Here is a 13,107-nt window from a genome sequence, read left to right as displayed (position 1 = left end):
GCCCTTACTATGGCCAAAATACTGATATTGCATCATTGGAAAGATAAATGTATGGCCGCATTTATTCAATGGATCGAAGACCTGCCTGCACTTGCCACTTATAAGTGGATTGCCTATAGACATAGACTTTGTCTAGACAAGTATAATGAAATATGGGACTGACTTATACAAAATACAGTAGATTAAAAAATGATAATCATATAAATCTATCAGAAATGTATATGTATTTGAATAATATTTGTATTAGATAAGCATATCTAGAATTGAAACTGTTTATTGTTATAATTAACATTTTTTCTTGTGTTTTTTTCACTTTTTTGTTAAACCGCTTTCATGTATTTTTCCTTCTTTTTGTAATCAAACATTTTAAAAAATAAATTAAAAAAATAAACAAAACATAAGCTGAATGAAAGCAGTGGTGAAATAATTCTTAATTTCTGCCGAGAAAACTACTGGACATCAAGCTGGATGGAATTTTCTTCACACTGATACCTTTACTTTTTCAGGCAGAATTTATGGTTGTGTCCCTGTATTTTGCTTTCTTCTGTGGCAGAGCTGAAAAAGCCAGCTCATTGTAGCCTGGCCTGATGAAACATTTAAATTGAGAGCTATTGTATTTCATTATTATGAAATAATGTGAACAATAACTATAGATATGAATTGGCATAATTATTCCATCTAGACCAATTAAAGGAGAATTTTTGGATAGTCGACATTTCCAAACAATTCAGGTGAGTAGAGGGGAGGATAGGGACTTTAATCCTATCTGCTCTACTAGTAATACAAATTCCTAGGATACTATAATTATCACCCATACAGTAATCAATAAAGGTTTCCATTTATGAAGAAGCTCTGTTTAAGTAACAAGGTGGTTGTCAGATCATAAATTCAATTTTCTTGCCTCATATTTATCACAGTAATGGTGTTTATCCATTAGAAGGAAGCAAAGATATAACTTTTTTGACAGGTGTCTAGAACAGATAGAGGAATGGGGAAATAACAGTTTGCTTAGGTAATGTTTGTAGTGAGTTACTATTGAGAAGCTAGAGGATGAGACTCAGATGATCAATACTTAATGCCTATAGTGGAGTGCAGAGGCAGACAAATGTCTCCTGTCTTAGAACTAGACTATTTGTTAATACCATTAAGGCTCACCCATGGGTACACATTCTTTAGTTCTTTATTCTGATCAGCTGATCTCTATTGTTCAGTTCTGGTTTCACCAAAATGATATAACTTTTGGGGAGAAACATACAAATTAGTAACCCAGCACTAGAGGCCAAAATGGAGAAGATCTCCACAGTCACCATGTATTTTCCCTTGGTACTTAAGTAAGTGGGAACAAACGTTAGCCAAACAGAGCAAAACATCAGCATACTGAAGGTGATAAACTTGGCTTCATTAAATGTATCTGGCAATTTTCTGGCAAAAAAAGCCACAGTGAAGCTCAGAAGGGCCAATAAACCCATAAAGCTGAGGACACAGTAAAACATGATGGTTGAGCCTTCATTACATTCCAGTAGAATTTCTTCATGTAAAGAATGCATGTCAAAATCTGGGAATGGAGGAGTGTTTATCAACCATAAAGTACAAATAGCGATTTGGACGAAGGAACAGAAAAAAACAATAGAAGTAGCCAGGGGTTTCCTCACATATTTCCTCATTTGGGAATCAGGCTTGGTAGCCTTGAAAGCTAGAACCACAATGATGGTTTTGGCCAAGACACATGACACAGCAACTGTAAAGATGATGCCAAAGGTGCTTTGTCGAAAGAGACATGCCACCTTCTCAGGCTGGCCAATGAACAATAGAGCACAAAGGAATGAGAGCAAGAGAGAAATAAGGAGAACGTAAGTGAGATTCCGGTTGTTGGCTTTGACAATTGGAGTGCCCTGATGTTTAATGAAAATCATAAGCATCAGTGCTGTAATTAAAAAAAGTGAGAGTGCAAGGATGGTCAAACCAATCCCCAAAGGTTCTTTGTAAGACAGATAAGTTATTTTTTTCAGAAGACATCCACCTTTAGCATCATTTGGAAATTGTCCTTCTGGGCACTGAACACAGTCATCCATGTCTAGAAGAGAAAATATATATGAATAATGTAATTCATTTCAAACATCATTCTGTAATGTCGAAACTGTGAAGGGAATTAATTGGGTTAAAAATTTAAAGAAATACATCAAACCTTCTCAGTCAACCTTAGTACAAAAATTATCTAATAATCCAGATCTTACACCATCCATGAGAACTGATGAATAACTATGAATTTTATACATTCTCAGACACTACAGGCCGGGCTTATCTATAGACTCTGTATGTCTTTCCATCTTGCGAGTGGCCAACTACCCCTGGCAGGATCCTTCACTATTAACTGAGTGGAGCCAGTCTTTACAAGCCCTTGATTTCCTTGCTACCAACAGTTACTTCCACCCAGCATAGTCCAATAAGCTCTCTGTGACTATAGCTTAATATTTTGTTGCTCTGGCAATTGATTGTTAGAAACAATCTATGAGCATGGCTAGCAATGCCTGTGAAATAATCACTATATTCTAACAAATTATTGGTTTAGCTCAATTGGTTTAACCCCTCTCCTCTTCAATTCAATCAGTGATCTGAACCCTGGTTTGATAGAGAATGTGCTGCATGGAAAGCACTGGTAATATTTCCACATAAGAATGCCCAGACTTACAATGAACTTTCTTCACAGGACACCTTTCATACACTAGAAGAGAGTTACCACAGGCTTCTAAAGAAGAAGAAACAAAATTATGCATTAAAGAACTAAGCTAAACTCCAACAGGCTGTAACAAGCAAAGATGACTGCTTGTTCTGGCACCTATTTTCTGATCCTCAGTAAAATCTAACCCACCTAATAATGGCCATTTGATCTATCCTGAGTCTCAGCAGGGATATTTCCATGGCCTTTGTAATACATCTCCAGGTGGCGATTCTTACGTTTACCACCAGATAATTTCCGTTTAGAATGGCTTCTAGTCTCACACTCAGAAGTTCAAAAATTAATTTCTCAGTTGAAAATAGAAAAGCACTTAGCAAAAACAAACTTCTAAAATCTAACCCTGCTTGCTGAGTGTCTGTGATAGGTCCCATTTTTACTGCCATTCCTTACAGATCCCCCAAGGATGGTTTTATTCCATCATTCTACCTATATACAAAAAAGGGGACAAGTCAGATTCTGCAGATTACTGCCTTATCTATAATTTCCTAATCTATAATTAGGAAATTATATACCAGATTTTTGTACTACAAACATTTGGACTGGATGCTTTCTGAGACCATGCTGGCTCCAGAATACACAGGGTTTAGACCTGGTCATTCAGCCATGGACCAATGTCCAATACTTTACCACCTAGCCAAGGAATAGTAAAGTCTGTCAAAGACACGTTTTATGCCACTTTAATAGACCTAAAGGCAGCCTTTAACTCCATATCAAAAGAGAGGTACCAGAGAAAGCTAGCCACAACATCAGTTGATGGCCATCTTTTTAAACTGATAATATCACTACATCTTGATACAACTGTGCAAGTTCAGGTAAATTGTAAAGGAGACTTAAGTGAAACTATCCTCATCTTAAAGGGGGTTAAAAAAAAGGCTGTATTTTTGCCCCATTACTGTTTAATCTATGCATTAATGATATCTACATCCTTATTGCCTGGATAACTCCCAACCACTTGATGGGATTACAGACTTGTATCTCTTTGCTGCCATCTACTAATTCTGCATATTATTGTAGTCCAAAGGAGGATATCATGGATGGATGGATGGATGGATGGATGGATGGATGGATGGATGGATGAACAAATGGATAGGTTGATAAATATATCACAAAGGTCTAAATATGGGTGGGGAAGGAAACTGAAAACTGAAAGAAACCAAAAGAAAAACAAATAACAACAGATAATATAAATAATAAAATGAGATAAAGAGTAATTATGGGTACATAGAGTAACACAACTCCATTTTTAAACATCAAATTAAATGTTGACCGCATGGAATTATATTGTACATTCTTTCTATTTCATTGCTGAAGAACCAGTTCAAAGGCTGGCAATACACACTTTTCATCAAGTCAAACTTTGATGTCAGGTACATAAGAGTCTTTCCAAAATCAATCCTTTTATTGACTCTTCAGTATGACAGATCAAAATTCCTTCATAAATAGATAAATTCCAAACCTTTGGGGTGCACTTTAATGACACATTCACTTATTTTACTCTTAATTCCCTTCCTAAAATCTGCTCCATCACTTTAAGAATGGTCAATGATTGACTGTGTCAATGACACAGGACAATGACTGTATCAGATTCTATCTTCTTATCAGCATTCATCACTACTAGTAGTTGTGGTAAGGTAGTAATAATGATGATAATGATAACAAGACTATTGTTCTATGCTATCATAATCCACACCAACTACTGGCAGTTTACATCACTGAAACATAAAAAACCCAAATCCTAAAACAATAAAGTATATATTAAAAATAGGTGAAATGATCCAATGAACTTTTCTGTAAAAAAGCAAACACATGCTAATGGCGACATTCCTCAATCCCTGAATTGGCTCCTGAATAATTTGCAGAAGGCCGTTTTGAGGGTGATTGTCTTCAAGAGATTGGCTATTCCAGAATATAGCATATACAACGGAAAACATTGTAGGCCTTAATCTCACAGAATGGAGGGACTACTGTCATGTATAGACTGGATGGGCCAAACGGTTCGGTTCTGGGTGGAAAAGGTGGCGCTGCAGATTCAGGCCTTCAGAAAAGACTGAGATAAATGTTCCAAAAAGTAAACAAAAATCTTTAATTTTAAATATTTAGTCTCTTGCTCTTCTTCTCCATCTCCCTGCTCCTTCCCAAACCTGAAATAATCTCAAACTCATACTACAAAATCATGAACTGAACTGTTAAAGATGAAGCTAATGAATTACATACATCATTGTAAAGACAAAGGAATTGCATATGTCTAATATCAAAACATCTGAAAACCCTAGGTATGTTTTTTTCTCACCCTTCTGAGTTGAAATCTTCCCTTCTGGACATGGAAGGCAATCATAACAGCAAAATGGCTTCCCTTCCTTCTTTTTCTTATAAAATCCTTGATGGCAGTTATCATTACACACTGAAATAGGTTGTGTCTTTATATAAAAAAAAGAGTGTCAGTAAATATCTCTAGAGAGTTTGAAACAAAATTGGATATATAATTAAGAACAAATTTGATGCTGGTATGGCAAAACTGTTAAGGTATGCTCTTTATGTATTGGCTTTTAGAGTTACTGAAATGATCATGTTTAACTATGATAACTATGAAAAAAAAGTTCCGTTTCAAAGGCTTTTTCAATATATCTATCACAACAGCAAAAGTGCAAGTCTCTATAACCTTCTGTACTTTGATAGTTTTTCTTAGTGTTGCTTGCCTGTATAGATAGCTTATATGTAGTGGGCTACATGTATATATCTATATGTCATATTTTATTACCTTGAAGTGTTTATATTTAGCTGTTGTTATGGTCCTTGGGTATGATTTTTTGAATTATTATTTGGTATGAACTTTATTGGACTGAACTGATTAACAAAAGAAAATACACATGCATGGAATACAGTCAACAAAATAATATAACTTAAAACACAAAAATCATAATACATCTAAAATAAAGAAAAAAGGGAAGGGGAGCTGGTAAAATTTGTTACAAACACAATTCCATTTTTTCCAATATTATTCAAAAGCCTTCTTCCTTGTCCCTTTGTTAATTCAAATGTTAACAGATAATGAATAACAATACTCCATTACTGCAAAACTGGGGTAGATTTTTCTTTCAGTGTTACAGGTATATGATCATTGTTTTAGCCACCTCTCATGCCCCCCTAAATGCATAGTTTGGTGGGTTTGGCAGTTGTTTAACTCCTCTATAAACTGGTACTTCTCTCAAGGTTGTCTTAAACCTTCATCCAAATTTATCCAAATAAATCTCACTTAACAGACCTGAGAAAGAGTCAGAACCATCTGGATTCAATCTGTTAAGGACTTTCTCCTGCCCAAAGCGAAAGCTAAGAGAGCATCCTTTCCCTTTTCGTTCACTGAAGACAGTAGGACACTGTCTGATATGATACATGTTAGGGCACCTTGTGCAGCATAGCATTGCTTTCCAGGCCATTACGGTGGAGAGGCAAGACTGGGAGACTACCGTTGCAGCTCTGCAAGCCATCAGCTAGCGCCAGTGGCAATGACTTCCTTTGCCCGATGTTAAGTCTGGCCCTGAATAGGTCACTTTTGAAATTTTGCTGCAACACCTATGTCAGCCTTGCGAGATAGTCCAGGCAGGAAGCATGCCCGTATGAACTAATTCCACTTGTCTAACCTCAGGTTACGTTAACAGAATCTTGCAAGTCTGAAAGAACATCTCTCCTCCTTTGCCTTTAAATTCTAAGAAACTAGGGAGGGTCCTTTCTGAGATGTTTGCCATGCCCCCATTCCTTCTGCAGGCTCTTATCTGACCATTTCCCTGGCTGTGGCTCTTTCCCATCTCCCAAGGTAATTCCCACATACCATTACATCTGGAAACACCACAGGAAAGACATGGATCCTTACATGATTAAATCTGTTGGGCCATACAATGCTATTGTCATTAATGATGAACGTACTCTTTGGAGAAGCATATGGGTCAATCTTTCCAACTTTTGCTTTAAAGTAAGACTGATTTGGAAATGTTACCCAGTTGATAATATCAAATCCAGCTATTCTTCCTCCACTTTGGTCAAAGGAAATTTTCTCTCCAGCACTGTTGTTGAATGATACTTTTTGTAGAAAGTGATGAAGCTAAGATCAAATTGGGGGAAAAGATTTAAAACAGCACACAGGGATCAACAGGCAGATAATATTGTACTACTGAGAATTTTACTATTATATCTTTGAAAAAGCAACACAGAATGGCTAATATATCCTCTTAGGCTAGAGCAGTGTTTCTCAACCTCAGCAACGTTAAGATGCTAGCTGGAGAATTCTGGAAGTTGAAGTCCACAGATCTTAAAGTTGCTGAGGCTGAGAAACACTGGACTAGAGATAAAGAGCGGACAAAAGTAATGTTTTCTTATGTTGGAAAAAATACATAGAGAACCAAACTGCAGCAGTGTGGAATTATTAGACCTGAAACAAATATTTATTTATAACCCCAACGTTGATGCTTTTAGGGTCCTCCTTCCACAATTCTAGATTAATTTTAGGAACATCTGTGAGAGTCTTTCTTCAGTTCAAAGTGACCCTTATGATCAAACCACCATTGGTTATCCCAGTCTTAGTTTTTTGAATAAGTGGGTAAATATCAGGGACAGAAATGGGAATTGTCAAATTGATGCAAAATTTGGAGCAGGATGGAGTTGCTCATCCAGAGTAGACAGAGGGAGATATATTGTTCTAAATCCTGTCTGATAGTATAGGACATAAATTATCCATTAAGTTAATTCTCATTGCAGATCCCTGTTATTCCATAAAACTTTGTGATCTGTTAGCAATTTCCAAAATGCTGTACTCTCTATCATCATTTTGAGATATATGGATGACATTAAACAAAAATCTCCTTTTCAATATCACAGGCAAATACTGTATTTATGATAATCTACTCAGACAAAAGCTGTATTCACTGCAAATAGATTTCTCCCACATTGGTAGAAGAAAACACACAGACCACCACATTCCCTTTCTGTAGGGAAAGGAAGCCTAAAACACTGCTTCCCCTGTTGTCCTTTGAGGTTCAAGACATGGGCCTGCTTATCAGCTAATGGTAAGCAGAGCCAATGTTGACATCTGTCATACAAAGAGTGGTCACCTTTTGCTTTCAGAGTTCAGACCTTCCTTTACACACAAAAATGTGGTAAGCTATTTTCCCTTTGTGATATACCTGCCAAGAGTATTGATTGAGAAGCTTCTCTCTCTGCCCTTTTACCATGACCTTTTGCTTGAATTTCAAGGAATGTATGAAGTGCAGGGCATGTGCTATAGCATAGACTGCATTGTACATACTATAGCTGTGAGCACTCATCCTCATTTCAAAAAGAGAGCCAGGGAGAGACTCCAGTTGTTCCACCCCAGTGCAGATTTTCTCAGACAAGTCTTCTGAGGTGGGGGTTGAGAAAAAACATTCAAATACACTTTCCCAGAAGATCTGGATAAAGCCATCTTCTTTTGCTGAGATAGGGTTTCTGGTCTGAAGAAACTCCTCAAATCCTGACACTTTCTTTGAGTGGACCGCCAAGGATACAGCACCATGAAGGAAGTCAATGCTCCAAGTACCTTGAAAAGCAAAGGAAGTGAAATCCATTTGGGCCATCATAATCCAGACTTTATCGCCTGGCTTTGAAGATACATCCATATATACTGAGCCTGCTATCATGAATCTCAAAACTGGCATAGTCTGTATTTCTCCATGTATGAGCAAAACATTGGAAGTATTTCTCATAATGGTCTGGTACGTTTCAACTCCTTCTTCTATAAGTTTCTGCATTTCCCCAGCAAATCCTTGTTTGGGGAGTCTTTGTATGAAATCAAAACAAATGCCTCTCTCAGAGAAAAAGGGAAGAACATTCTGCACAAACCTCTCCCCGTTGTCATCATCGAGATAAAGCACCCCGATCCATGTCCACCAGAAATGCAGAAGTAAGTGAAGAATCCCATTATATTGATGAGTGCCTCTTGGGAACATCTGTTGGACAAAGGCATCTTGGCTTTTGTAATCCAGTACTGGAGCAGATCCATATGTAAGCTTTTTTTAAAAAAAAGAAAAAGAATGCTTTTTTTTTAAAAAAAAAAGATGTGTCCAAATATTTATTTTTATTTATTTACTTATATTTCAAATTTGTCATCGCCCATCTCACTGTGGAATGACTCCGGGTTGTTTACAGTAAAAACAGAATAAACATTAATTAAAATAGATAAATATTAATTAATTAATTAAAATATGCTAAAAAAAAACTTCCTATATGGTACTTCCAAGAGGCTGATGTTAATTAGGTTTTAATAAACTCAGGGAGCATTGTCAAGGCATCAGCCTTCCCCAGGGTCAATTGTATCTTTCCTCACCCCATGCAAGTTGGCAGAGCCATGTCTCCAATTCCCTCCGAAAAATTGGGAAGGGAGTGACCCGCCTCACCTCTGGGGGGAGAGTATTCCATAGGGTGGGGGCAACAGCAGAGAAAGCTTTCCTCCTAGGACCCACCAGTTGACATTCTCTCACTGATGGGATCCGCAATATGACTTCTTTGCCAGACTGGGTGGGATGGGTCAATGTAATGGGGGTGAGATGGTCCCTCAGGTAAGCTGGACCCATGCCATGTAGGGCTTTAAAGGTGATAACCAACGCCTTGAATTGAACCTGGAAACAAACTGGAACCCAGTGCAGCTCCCGCAGCAAAGTTGTTACATGTGCCATCCTTCAGGCACCCAATTCTGCCTATGTAGCCGCATTTTGAACCAGCTGTAGCTCCCAGATACTCTTCAAAGATAGCCCCATATGTAGAGCACATATCTATAAGTAAATATATCTGCAACATTGTAACTGCCAAAATGCTATATTTCCTATAAGATATCAATAGGGAAACAACAGAGGGAAGCAGCAGGAAGAAACAGTTTCCCAAATACACTTCTGGGTATGTACACAGGGTAGGTAGTACAGGTTTTTGATCACAGAAAGTATCACTAGTTCTTTTTAGCCTCTAGAAACTAAGAGACTTCTAAATCAAATTATGAAGAGTCAAGGTTAAACATGTATTAATCTCAATTTCGGGGTAAGGAGACTCTGGAACAGGCCTTTCAAACAGGATTGTATTTTTGAGTTCCTTTTGGGAACACCTTCTATAAAGAAATGGAGGACCTGGTGCAAGTTATTGATCAAAGAAAAAAAAATGTGGCTAAAGCTTTTTAGTCTCTAAAAACAGAGGAATTCTGACATTCAAATATGAACGTTTAAAGTAAACGTGTTAGTCTCAACTGTAAAGAGGCCACAGAGTTTTCTTCCTATTTTAATCACACCAATAATGGAGGCATCAGAGGTCTGGATTTTCCTTACCTGTGGAATCTTGTAGATTCCTAGGATGGGGGCCATATGGAGGCAGACGTTTGAGTTAGGTCCCCCAATGACTGCAACTGCATTGTTCCTGCTGTCACACTTGTAGTTTGGAATGAACCTCTTCCAGGTGGAGAGAAGTTCCAGTGAGGCAAGATAAGTCCAGCTTGCACTGAAATGGCTATTATAGATCTGGAAGCCCAGGGTGATATTTGGCAAAATGTGTGGGTTTTCATTGATTTCTTTTACAGCAAACACCAGTGCCAGGATATGCTGGTAATGCTGAGTCAATACCCTACAAAGAAGTATGTATGTTATATCCATATGCTTATTATATGGCTGCTATCATGGAAAATATGGCTTGGAAAAAAAAAATCGACTTCCCGAAGGCATAACTTCTTGAAATTTGCATGTGAATTTAATTTGGAACTTCTAGTTAGCACGCAGACAAAAATTTTTTATCTGCATCTAGAAATCTGCATCTGCTTGGGTTCAGGAAAGGCAAACCATTCATCCATTTCCATTTAGATTATAAATCTGTGGCTGACACTCCTTTATTCATTCACAGGCTGACTCGATTGTTCTGCATAACTTAAGAAGCTAAAACCTGGTGTTCCATATTGTCTATTCAATTAAAAAAAGGAGGTCAATATGCTAAGATAAAAATAGGTAGAACCCTAGTATAGCACCTTTATGGCCATCAGGTTTACAATGGCACATATTTTCAGGGATTACAGCTCAGAGAGTGAAAATAAGCAGCCTGGAAGAATTCATATTTTCCATCTTAACATGGATATAACACCCCACCAACACAGAGAGTCACGCAGACACATAAAAACATCAATGTGCTAACAAGATATTTTGAAAAGAAGGAGAATCAGGAAGAGGAGGAGGAAGAAGATTATTTTTTAAAAAATCAAGGACTGGGAATAATTCGCTTCCGTTTATTACCAAAGACACAAACAAGTTCCAAAAATCATTCATCTCCAGTTCAGAATTCTGTCCTAATCAATCTGCTCAGAACTGAAAGTAAAATCTGTAACCAGTTTTGGAAAATTGGCCATTTCCCCCAATATGGAGGAAAATTATGAACAGCGATAGATTATAATTCAGCAGATGTACTGTACTTTAGGGAGCCAAAGCAAATGATTACAAAAGAATCTGGCTGTAGAAAAGGTGTATCCTGAAAGATAAATCAATTAACATAAATCTTCATATGGGATGCAGCTCTTGTTCTCAAATAAACCCTGAAATAAATATAATCAGAATACATTTCCTACTTTTGCTGGAGAACCACAATATTATTACTTGGTACTCTTTATGATCTTAGAAAAAACAGCTTGAACTGCCCAGCCTCAGAAATGACTGAGGATAGAAACATTATTAAAAACAGAAGTTCTGGCTTCTATCAACAAAGGAATATGGTCTCGTTATTCTTTCTGTTAAAACTACAATGATGTCATATTACAATTATAAGAATCTGAATAAATAACAAATTAATCATCTATAAAGCAACTTGCTCAGAGATATAGTTAGGAGAGATACACATTGTTATTCAAATATATCCCAGGTTCTTACGGAATATCATCAAACAACTCTGGAGATGGAATTGTTTCATAGGATAATGCACGCGAAAGCACATTACTCTGAGAAGTAATGCCAGCGATATTGAAGTCCCCAGAATGGTAATATTTGTGAAGGATTGGAAGAAGCACCCGAGTAGGGCATTGATCAACAGGACATTTGCAAGCCACGTGAGGTAACAACGCTAATATCAACATTATTACCCCCACCATCTTGCATTCAAATTTCCTTTCTAGAAAATGGTTCATTGATTCAAAAAATGATAATTGAGAAGACCTGAGCAACACATCTTGATTTAAATAATTACTACTCCTGCAGAAAACTGTTCTGAAAAACAGAGCACTGAGTGTACAGATGAACTGTTAGAATGGTAGACCCATTAATTTTGATATGTAGTTTTACAACTGCCAATAGACAGAAAGCCGTCAGTTTAATTATGGTGATTTTGATAATAATTATTTACCCAGAAGTGCTATTGCTTTGCAGTATTGAAAATAACATGTGAGATACAGAGCACATTAGCTGACATTTTTTATGTGTATTCAGATCAGTGGAAAAGTTGCGATCAGTGTCTCCTATCAAGTTGAATAAAAATTAATATTCACACATTAAATAACCTAAATGCTTTAATTCATAATACTCTACGAATGGTCATATAGAACTTTTTTATTATTATTATTATTATTATTATTATTATTATTATTATTATTATTATTATTATTTAAATTAACCTTAGTGACCATAGCCACTAAAACTCTCTGGGGACATGGACAGAAGGAATCACCATGAACTTGAAAATGTTAGAAAATATCACTCATTTGGTTTTCTTACACAATGAAAGCCAAAGCAGGTTGATTGTATCTCTATTCATGTTTGATCCTCTTTGTCACAGGAGGAAAGCAGTGACTGAAATCAATCTAAGAATCATCCTATTAACAATTGGAGAAGGGACACGTGAATGAAGTTTGACCAAGAACTGTGCAATGTTTTGCTGAACTGAACCCTAACTCTAAACTAACTCATCAGTATCCTTCCAGACTGATAATTGCATTTTTTCCAGGAAACACTCCAAATACATGCTGAAGAGCTAAGAAAACAAAAATAAAGTCAACAAAAGCCACAGTTGTATTCAGAGAGGTTGATTTAACCTCTCCTCTTGATTACCAAGGGATCTTGATTGTGCTGGAGAACATCCAAGGACAATAGGGCTATAAAGCTTTATTTGGGCCAAGGCCCTGCTAAGCTACTGGGTAGCAAGGATATAATCTAAAGAAATAATTCTTGGTCCAAAAAGGATGTTTGTGATCACGTTCCTAGTGCCTCATTTAGTTAACACAAACTTAAAACAAAACCATCCCACCCCACCACACCCCAAATAAATCCTCAACACAAATAGATAGGAGTCCACATTTAATGAACAGCATCATATATAGACTGTGTCCTGAAGTTACT

General features: G+C 36.9%; 1 protein-coding gene across 1 annotated transcript; it reads right to left on the bottom strand.

The window, feature by feature from the left end:
• Positions 1 to 1,172: 1,172 nt before the first annotated feature.
• LOC148215283 (vomeronasal type-2 receptor 26-like) lies at positions 1,173 to 5,136 on the bottom strand. The gene is made up of 2 exons (XM_088144025.1): positions 5,028 to 5,136; positions 1,173 to 2,074 (listed from the first exon to the last, which is right to left on the bottom strand). The coding sequence occupies exon 2, from the start codon at positions 2,070 to 2,072 to the stop codon at positions 1,173 to 1,175; it is 900 nt and encodes a 299-aa protein (XP_088000151.1). The 5' UTR covers positions 2,073 to 2,074; positions 5,028 to 5,136.
• Positions 5,137 to 13,107: the final 7,971 nt, after the last annotated feature.

The sequence above is a fragment of the Python bivittatus genome, unplaced genomic scaffold (genome assembly GCF_059951505.1).
Source record: "Python bivittatus isolate LINGU-HERP-01145 unplaced genomic scaffold, Pbiv_v1 ctg000430_np1212, whole genome shotgun sequence".
NCBI lineage: Eukaryota > Metazoa > Chordata > Lepidosauria > Squamata > Pythonidae > Python > Python bivittatus.
Note: the sequence above shows the minus strand (reverse complement) of the source record. Positions and strands in the feature narration are given on the sequence as shown.